The 10,083-nt window shown below is 43.8% G+C and overlaps 1 protein-coding gene and 1 long non-coding RNA gene across 4 annotated transcripts in view; one reads left to right on the top strand and one right to left on the bottom strand.

The window, feature by feature from the left end:
• The window catches only part of si:dkey-159a18.1 (sortilin), a 20,876-nt gene extending 18,487 nt beyond the window's left edge, over positions 1 to 2,389 (bottom strand). For 2 of the 3 annotated variants that reach the window (XM_056578390.1, XM_056578392.1), the window contains exons 1-2: positions 1,802 to 2,389; positions 1,271 to 1,333 (exon numbers count right to left, since the gene is read on the bottom strand). In XM_056578390.1, coding sequence (XP_056434365.1) covers positions 1,271 to 1,333; positions 1,802 to 2,095 — 357 coding nt within the window. In that variant the 5' untranslated portion in view covers positions 2,096 to 2,389. The remainder of the gene's footprint in view (positions 1 to 1,270; positions 1,334 to 1,801) is intronic. The other variant, XM_056578389.1, reaches the window with a different exon arrangement.
• Positions 2,390 to 3,557: 1,168 nt separating this feature from the next.
• LOC130372169 (uncharacterized) lies at positions 3,558 to 6,734 on the top strand. Its single transcript, XR_008893310.1, has 3 exons — positions 3,558 to 3,893; positions 5,687 to 5,782; positions 6,596 to 6,734. It is a non-coding gene; the product is annotated as an uncharacterized LOC130372169 (long non-coding RNA).
• The last annotated feature ends 3,349 nt before the right edge of the window (positions 6,735 to 10,083 follow it).

Below are 10,083 nucleotides of genomic sequence, written 5' to 3'. Positions count from 1 at the left end.
GCCAGCCTCGTACATTCTCCAGAGCCCACAGGACTTTAAGGTCCTTGTTAACTCCCACGTTTGTCATAGAATCGAAGATCCTTTTACAGTTTGAATGGTTCCATTCGGGTCTCACAAAGTGTTAGCAAGCATTTCTGTGTTTCTTTTGACCTAAATGCATAAAGTTGTAGAACCGGTGAAGCCTGAGGGTACTTAAAAAAGTCCGGAAGACTGCTACCTCAGCTAAAATGCTTTCCCCGAGCGGTAGTTTTCTTTTGGCTGTAAACTCTGCTCAAGGGAGTGTAACGTAGGTTTCGACACTTCTATAAATGCTCACATCACGTTGATGAAACTCATAGACGGAAGTTCTCCTGCTAAAACAGGGTTTACTTAGCCTTTAATATAAAATTAGGGGATGTCGTTTTTTTACTCTTACTTATTTTACTTTTAATCGTTACTCCCACTGATATGAACGGTGGGAATGTAGCGATTTAACTTAAAAAAGCTACTGATGCACACCATAGAGCGCTCTGTGTAAAGTTATAGTAAACTGTGATTAAAGCTTTGGCTAAAGATTTGAGAGTTATAAACAGAGAGAGCAGAACTTATGCAAGATTTGAAAATACATATCCGAAAAATATTCTGATGCCTTTCCGCTCCCATTATTCCTATGTAATATGCATGACATTGACTGTTTAATCGTAAAAGGACCATGTGCCATCGAAGATTTAGAAAGCACGATGAAAGATGGAGGCAGCATACAGTGAAGAAGGATTTCAAAATGGATGCCACATGCGGTGGTTTGTAATTTGGATACAATAAACAAACATCAACGGTATACATTAGCTGATCAACTTACAGGGTAGGACTCTTTAACTCGCCTTTAATTGTCCAAAATATCAAAATTGCGCTTGGCTTGTTTGCGCTCGTGTTTGTTCAGTGACCCAAACCTGGCAACGCACGTGAACTTCTAGTATGGGGGCGGAGACATCTCTCGCCAAAATTGGGAATTATGACTGCAGTACCAATTCTAAGCACTTGGTGTCCATGTTACATATAGCACCTTTAAATCTGAAATGAGCTCATACAAAGACAGGCGCGGTAAACTCGAAAAGGATATTCTAATGAGGTCTACGCCTTCTCATTGTATTGCTCTTAAATCGTAAATGTTATAATCATTATGAATTTGAATGTAACGGATAATAAAAAAAATTGTGCTGATGACAGCATAACGACATACACAATGAGATGACATTCGAGAGAATTTTCAATCAATTTCAGGCGTACTCACCCCTGTTCCATCACCCACCCAGGTCAAAATAAAACTTGAACCATCATCTCCATTGAATCCCGTCTAAGAGAGGGAAAGGTTTGGTTGTCTTAAGGCAAGGCAAGGCAACTTTATTTATGTAGCACTTTTCATACACAAGGCAGACTCAAAGTGCCTCATATATAAACATTGTAATGCAATAAAATAAAATAATAGATAAGTAAAAGAAAACATATGCAAAAAATGAGTAAAATATATCAGCATTTTATAAAGTGCAATGTATTTAAGTCCTTTCTCTGGGTCTCCAACCCAGATTTTAGGACCCAGACAGAACTTGGGTCTCAAACCCTTATCCTTTCTCTCTGGTATCTATCAGATCATGTATCTTTCTGGTAAAAATAGAAAATAAAGGCAAAGTTAAAAAGGCATTTTAGCAATAAGCAATAATTAAGCAATACATTGCTATACAATAGGTTTAAAAAATGACATTGCATACGTTTAAATCGCCTGTATATTTGGGCTAATATTGATTAATTTCATTCAAAAACTCACCTCATGCGTATTATCATCCAAAATCTCATGTTCGGTTTGGGATAGTGCCCGTCGACAGGAGGTGAAGGCGGGACCTTGAGAGCCCTTGGAGGAAGCGGTGGTGGAGGCGGTGGTGTTGCGGTCGGTGCCCGTGTTGTCCCTCCTGGCGCGGGAGCGCACCTGGCGCAGCTCGCTATCATCCTGCTGATTTCGGTGGAAAGTCACCGTTTTGCGCCCCATCTGATCTCTGCACCAAATTCCCGTGCATAGAAAAAGTACCGCTATAACGACACTGGTGACAGATCTCGAGGCCATGACTTTTTTTTCTCCGGGGTTTAATCGGGGGGTACCGGGTTGGAGCGCCTCAGGTTCTGTTCTTTGACTTTGCCAACCTGCTCTAGTGCGTTGGTTACGTTGGATTGAAGTTGAAAGGCAGTGGGCGGGACGGTTTTAACGCCTCATTACCATAGAAAGTGCTGTCTAAAGTAACCTCGTTGCCAGGCGTTCTCCTCTCACGACGGAAAGCCTGCAACGGATGCTCCAAATGAGCGATAGTGGCGAGGGGCTGGACTTTACGTTAAATGGGTTTAGCGGCGAGAGGTGGAGGGACTTCCGAATCCAGATATCTGCTTCCGTTATCGGATATATTTCGTCAAATCTTTCGCCACAACTCCCTATTTTCTCTGATTGTTGTTATTGATATTCTTATCTTGTTATTATTCTCGAACCAGGGACTGGTAACAGGCGAACATAGCGAGCTAACAAGGATAATTCGTTAGAAACCGGAACTTGCGTTGAAGTAAACCGGGAAAACTCTTAAACTAAGGATCCTCTCTCTCAAAAGTTGTTGTTTTGGTTGTCAAAGAGACGTTTTCAATTAAGATCCGTGAATTCTCTGAATATATCCGAGCACTTGCTCCGATTCATCCGTTTAGTACTCTGTAGATTCAACAGTTCTCCTCTGCAGTCGTGCAAAAATACATAAAAATATGAACATAGGAAAGGAGAGGCCGCGGCAGAGGAGAGCAAAAGTGGAGAGGAGTCCAGAGGTTTCCTCTAGAAGCAGTACACGCACACGTACATACACACGTACAGACACACACACACACACACACACACGCACACGTACATTTTTGTTTTTGTCCTCCTTCCGTGTGCCGCCTGCTTGGAGCTTAATTGTGTTATCAAAGAGAGGCCAAGGATGCGCCCATGCTTTTCTCTCGCAACCTCTCTCTCTCTCTCTCTCTCTCTCTCTCTCTCTCTCTCTCTCTCTCTCTCTCTCTCTCTCTCTCTCTCTCTCTCTCTCTCTCTCTCTCTCTCTCTCTCTCTCTCTCTTAAGCGGACGGGTGTTTCTGTCGACATCCAGGGAATCAGAACTTGTTATAACAAAACTTTCCATATTATAGACAATACATTTACAATAAATCAGTGATTATGAGACATCAACACACTTGTAGGTTGTTATACAACTTTAATATGTAAAATATCAACAATAAGGAAAGTGAGCCACATTTGCCTTATAGTCTTATTAGACTTTGACAACCTTTGTTGGGTATAGAAACGTCTTTAAAGTCAAACAGTGTTTGACTTTAACCCATTACAGTGACCCATTACTTAGACCCATTACAGAATATAATAAATATTTAAATAATACGACTTAACACACACAGCATTTTTTACAGCATTTTTACATTTACAGCACCTAAGCCTTGGACTTGGTCATTCTGATCCATACATTAAGGTAATACATATATACAAGTAACAGACTTAGTGCACGAAACAATGTGTTTCTTTAAAGAATAAAGACAGTGGGTTAGTGTGTGACACAAATGCGCCATCTGACACCTGCTCTTCATCGGCTACACAATTCCCTCCATGTGTAGGTCCCCCATTTACGACGAGTCCTCGTCTTTCGCTCCTGTCGGTCCTGCCCTACTGCTGGAGGCGGTGAGCGGTCTCTGGTGGTCCTGGGCCCACACCCTAAGGTCATCCTGGCCGTACATGTGTCCACCGAAGGAGTCCATCAAGGAGAAGAAGACCGTGAAGGCGCTCAACGCCGATCCGATGAGATACAACTTCACGAAGGACCACTCCATGACTTCCAGCTGAGACGGTATAAGAACAATGCGATTCTGTAGTAGACAAACAGTGATTTAGTCCAAATTAAGTATTATTTGGATGAATGGCACGCATAGATGTATAGCACTGGCGGTTACCCACCAAACGACCGCACATGGGAACCAATAATACAGCGGGGGCTTACCCAAGCAGTGCTTTCGAATCCACACCAGCGATATGGATGGCGACGATCTTTGAGGTAGATCCCTGAGCTATTGCGTTCTTTGCGCGAATGACCAAACTTATCATGAGCTTCTGCGTCTTCTTTGTTAATCTCAGGAAGTACGTTAAGTGTGGACCGCTGTCCCCGGAGCGGAGGAGATGTAATAACTTGCGCTCGCCCTGCCGCTCAGCAGCACCACGTGCAGCGGTGACGACACGGAGGGGAAGTTCCAGTGGAAGTTCCAAAAGCAGGACGGTTTCTCAGGCTTTCTCGTGGTGGAGTTAAATGCACGGATTTACGAGTGAAAGTATTCATTGAGTAGAAATATCATATAGCGTACCCAAATAATGTTACATTTTTTGTGAGCATTAATGTCTACTTCAAATGCAGTTAGAAATATGGGACAGTTGCTTATATGCCACAGGCCGAAAGACTGAATTAATATGTAACCTACTTGCTCCTTTTAAGTATAACATTGCTTGGGGAGTCCAATTCCCCCACTGAAAAGGGTGGAAAATGCTTACAACTCTCTGCTAGTTAGCGATCTATCTATTCTCTAGTTGTGTTGCGTGAATGCTGCTGAGGGAGGAATCCTATTTGATTGATGCGCTGAATTGTCCAATCATGTGGTGATATCAAAAAAGAAAGGCCAAAAGCAGCCCCAGGCCCATTGGCCTGGGGCGCACACTGGTGCGACCCGAGGGCGAATTTTCTTGCGCCAATGAAAAGTTGTCTCCGCTTGATAGACAGCAAAAAGTTAGCGAGTTTACATTGAATTCAACGTGGCCATTGCCCCTGACTGGCAATGACAAGTATACCACATAATTAAACGAGGATAAACGCTATGTATTTTTGTTGATTTATTTCGTATTGATAAATGTTGGTTAATAGTTGGCGCTGGCAGATATATTCAAGTGAATATTTAACGGAGGTACGGCCCATGGTGTCCTATCCATGGGCCTTGGTGTTACTCCCTAGAATTCATCACATGAGTCTAAGAAGTGTTATTATTTTGCTGGGATGTGTACATGTAACTTAATAGCCGAATAGAACTAGTGCTATTTGCCTTTGCTGAGTTGTCCTCGAAACAACAACAGATGTTTCTTTAACTTTCTGCGCCACTCTGGATTAGCATGCGCACTGTTCCTGTTAATCTTTGTTATTTTTATATATAGCCTACTGTATATATATATTTATTTTCATATTGTAACAATATTGTCCATGCTACATACCTGCAACTTTTCTGGACCCCTTCAAACCCGGGACGCAGGCTGGTGATGTGGAAATCCAGTTTATTGTGGAAGTTGCCGTCAATGAACATGACAAGGCAGCTCCACTGCCGTGCAGGAGATCTCTCCTTGAGTGTGTTTGGACTTGGCTGGTTTAATCTGTGCTCACTGATTACCTAATGTACAACAGAGGTACAGACTCACCCTGGTGAAAACAACGTTAATGGTGTGAATGGGGAATGAACACGTGAACGATTTGACCCATTGCATCATTTGAAATCACGATAGACTTCAGCCGGTCTCAGAATGGCTTGCCCGCAGTTATTTCAATTGTTTAATATTTAACTTGTTGTTTCTCAATGACCTTGTCTAACCAATGTTTATTTTCTCTCTTAGCACCTCTGTTTTTATCCTCACGTCTCCACCAGTTTCCATCTCTGGAGACCAGTGTCACTGCACACTAATGACAAGGAGGCAATGGCTTTGAGCAATGTACGTCTGATTATGAGGAAGTATTAATGAGTAAGCCTGCATTTCTGTCTTTCCCCCATCTTCAGATCTCTACGGTCAAATATGAGTAACACAGATTACCAATTCAGTTATCTCGGAAATAACCTATATCACCACACACACACACACACACACACACACACACACACACACACACACACACACACACACACACACACACACACACACACACACACACACACACACACACACACACACACACACACACACACACACACACACGCACAGAGACAGAGGTTCAATTGAATTTTTAACATAAGTCTAGCAAGCATTACCGTAACAGCTGAATATATATTTATGTGTACCTTCTTTTGCCCACTTTCTGTTGGCAAAGGTTGTTTCTGGTTGTTCTTGTTGGTTTTTCCTGTTGCCTGCTAGATAGAGGATATGTGACTCCTAACTGTTTGCTTTACACAAATATTAAACAGAAAATAATAACTATACTGGCCTGGCCTGGTGGGTTCTGAGAGTACATTCAAGGAGAGTACCCTCGTAATTAACCTAGACCGAGTGTGCTTCTTCATGTGTTTCTCAAAAGGAATTAATCATATTTGTGGATGTATGACTAAGTACGATGTTAAATAAATTGCAGTTAAATAAGTGATCCACCAGATGGCGGTGTCTGATATGGAAAAGGAGTTTCAGCATTATTAATCCCAGTGCTTTGTTTATTGTTTGAAATCACAACTCATATGAATATTTGTCATTTCAAATGAATATTCAGAAAATAATAACAGTTGTTAATCAAGCATACATTTGATCTCTTTCAAACAGGTGCAAGTTATCAAGGCCTGATGACACTGATTGGCCAACAGACAGCTCCCAGATTGGACAGGGGGTTGGACGATGGTGGAGGAACAGCCAATGGCGTGAGACCTACAGAGAACGAGAGGGGAGACACAGGAAAACAACCACACACGTAACAAGCACACACACACACACACACACACACACACACACACACACACACACACACACACACACACACACACACACACACACACACACACACACACACACACACACACACACACACACACACGCCCACACACACGCGTGCATACAGTCAAGTAGGGCTGAGTGACAGAGAAAAAGTGCTTCGTTTTAGGCAGAGATGAAATGGTGAGGCATAAGACTTGAGTATAGAGAATCCAGTTCTTTGCATTTCATGCCATGCCCTCATGAAGGCATTATGGTCTCACTGACGGTGTATATCTCCTGCCCGCCCATGGATACCAGAACCATACTGTATAATAAACCTCTAATAACAACAGAAACTGATTACAACGTCAACAGGACAATGAGCACCGATACTCATGTCAATTATGTACCAGGAGACAATACACTAAACTCAAAATATTAATAACGTTTTTAATAAATTAACGTATAAACACCAGGACATCTATTACCCCCTTGTGGTGTAGTTGTATACCATTGCAGAGACCTTTTTCTTTCTTTCTTTTTTGTTTTAGTGAGAAGCATGATTTGAGTCCCCTTTTTAAGTAATTCAATGTGAGGGGAATTCGAAAGTAAATTCTAGGTTCAGGTCAACTGATAGTTGTCTGGAGCACACACACACACACACACACACACACACACACACACACACACACACACACACACACACACACACACACACACACACACACACACACACACACACACACACACACACACACACACACACACACACACACACACACACACACACACACACACACACACACACACACCACAGAGGAATCTTTTGTTGTGGGTGGGTGCCCTTGGTTTGAATCTCATGACTCACGTTTAACTTAGTCAATGAGTTTCCACGCTGTGCACATTAGATGCATTACGGGTATACGAACTGGGTGAGAGGATGAACTGTGTGATTCTTTTTTCACCCCCCCCCAAACTGATATACTGAAAGGTGTAGTGTGTGGGATTTAGTGGCCTCTAGCGGTGAGGTTGCAAATTGCAACCTACTTTTTTTGCAACCAACCTCTCGCTATCCAACAACGTCGGAGAAGCTACGGTGGCCTGTACTGTACTGGCCGGAAAGATGCCAGCAGCTACTAGAGCGTTGAGTAACCTAGGGTCAAGTCACGTGATAAGTTTCCTTCATTGATTTATAATATTGTTGTGAGTTAATTAGTCTGTAAAACGATAGCACGTAACATACAAGTAAGATACGATGATGATAATAATAATTGAGAACATCTCCCCCCCCTGCACCCACCTGGGGCGAGGGGGGGGCCCGTGGGGGCTCCAGGTCCCCCATGACCCTCCGGTAGTCAACCTGGTAGGTCTCCCCCTTGCCCCCCCGCCTAAAGTACTCGTACCCTTGGCCTTCCATGTGTGTTGTGGCTGTGATGCCGGTCGTAGCACTTTATATGTAGATATAAAGTGCCAATTTTAAGTATATTTAAAACGCCTAAAACATAATTTTCATGGGAGGATAAATGGTGGTAAATGAAGCCTACTTATGAATAGTATGTAAAATTTCTCTCTGTTGTGATGGATGACATATAATTGTGAGCACTGCCACATTGAATATAAGATGGCCTCAAAAAGCGGTTGGTAATTATGACCGATATTATTGCTGATTCAAAGGGTCTCCGCCATGACTTTACCTCCACACACACGCACCTGAACACCCCCCCCCCCCCCCACACACACACACACACACATATCTGTAGGACGGTGTACTGCGACATTGGCAAGACCCACCAATGTTTACACCAAAAATAAATACATGAATGCCTTCGTTTGGAAGACTCCCCACTGACATGAATTCAGGTTTGTTGCGAGCTCACATGTGATCTCACTTCCATGTGTCTTCCTTAATGAGGGCCCAGCATGTGAAGGCTGAGTGTATTTCCAAAGTGGGGGACTTCTTCCATCCTCTAAAAAGGATAAGAGGATTTTCCATCTTAAGGTCTTTGCAACATGTCACGAGCAGGCATCCACCTGGAGGTGAATCCACGGAGGGGGCGCCGGGGTGGGGTGGTGGCGGGGGGGTGGTGGAGGTGGGCTTGTTTAGAGTGCCAAATGTCTGCCCATGTCACTCAACTCATAATTGAGTGCCACGCCCACATTCCATATGTGAAGCCCGTGGAAGATTAAACAAGACACACACTCATTGGTGTTCTTGACCTCAAGCCGGAGGGCTTTGGATTCTTCCAGTACATTGAAACCAATGCATTACTAATTACAATGGAAATGTCCGTGAATGCAGACTGTTGTACTGAATATTCCTTTAGCTTCGTGAAAGTGGTCACAGGGCCGTAATGTTGTTAAAATCATACAGAAAGGGATTCAAACGTAGACTGAGTCGTAGCCATCGCACGGCAACTCTCTACCACACTCTACAAGAGAAATGCTAGGACCTCTGTGACCGTCTCGTTGGAGGGCTCAGCGTTGGGTTGTGTGTGTTGCAATGCAAAAACTAGAAAAACCACAGCATATCCTCCTCTAATGGCTGGTTTTGAATCCCCTTTGCATGTCCGATGTGCCCGGTGCACCACACTTTGCTCTTATGCTGCCTCCTCAGTAAACACACAGCTTTACTACACCACCGCCGCTCTGCACGGCTCGCCCGTTCTAATTCTTAAATCCTCTTTGTGAAAATGAGGCGCTGCCCATGATGGAAAGACAGGCCGTCGGATTACAGCCTAGTTCACTGAGAGGGAGAGAGAAGAGGTAGGAGAGAGAGAGAGAGAGAGAGAGAGAGAGAGAGAGAGAGAGAGAGAGAGAGAGAGAGAGAGGAGAGAGAGAGAGAGAGGGAGAGAGAGAGAGAGAGAGAGAGAGAGAGAGAGAGAGAGAGAGAGAGAGAGAGAGAGAGAGAGAGAGAGAGAGAGAGAGAGTCAGAGAGAGAGGGAGTGAGAGAGAGAGAGAGAGAGCGAGAGAGAGAGAGAGAGAGAGAGAGAGAGAGAGAGAGACAGAGAGAGAGAGAGAGAGAGAGAGAAGGAGTGAGAGAGAAAGAGAGCGGAAGAGAAAGAGAATGAGTGAGATGGGACAAAAAAGTGTGAGTGCTTCATGGAATACCCGGTAGGACAAAAGCTCACAGTCCATTAACTTCCAGAGGAGCCCCCCTCCCCTGGGCACTGCCTCTTTCCTATAAAAAGAACCCATCCACACAACAACATATGTTCATTCCATGACTGTATGCAAGCTCCCCCCCACCGCCACTATACGTCCATGACCACAGAGCCCCTAATGAATGACAAGCCACTTGAGATGCTTGTTGAAGAACCCACCAGGACGGCAGAGCATCATCG

The sequence above is a fragment of the Gadus chalcogrammus genome, chromosome 19, assembly GCF_026213295.1.
Source record: "Gadus chalcogrammus isolate NIFS_2021 chromosome 19, NIFS_Gcha_1.0, whole genome shotgun sequence".
Classification (NCBI taxonomy): Eukaryota; Metazoa; Chordata; class Actinopteri; order Gadiformes; family Gadidae; genus Gadus; species Gadus chalcogrammus.
The sequence above is the reverse complement of the archived record's forward strand: the minus strand, read 5'-3'. Positions and strand labels throughout refer to the sequence as shown.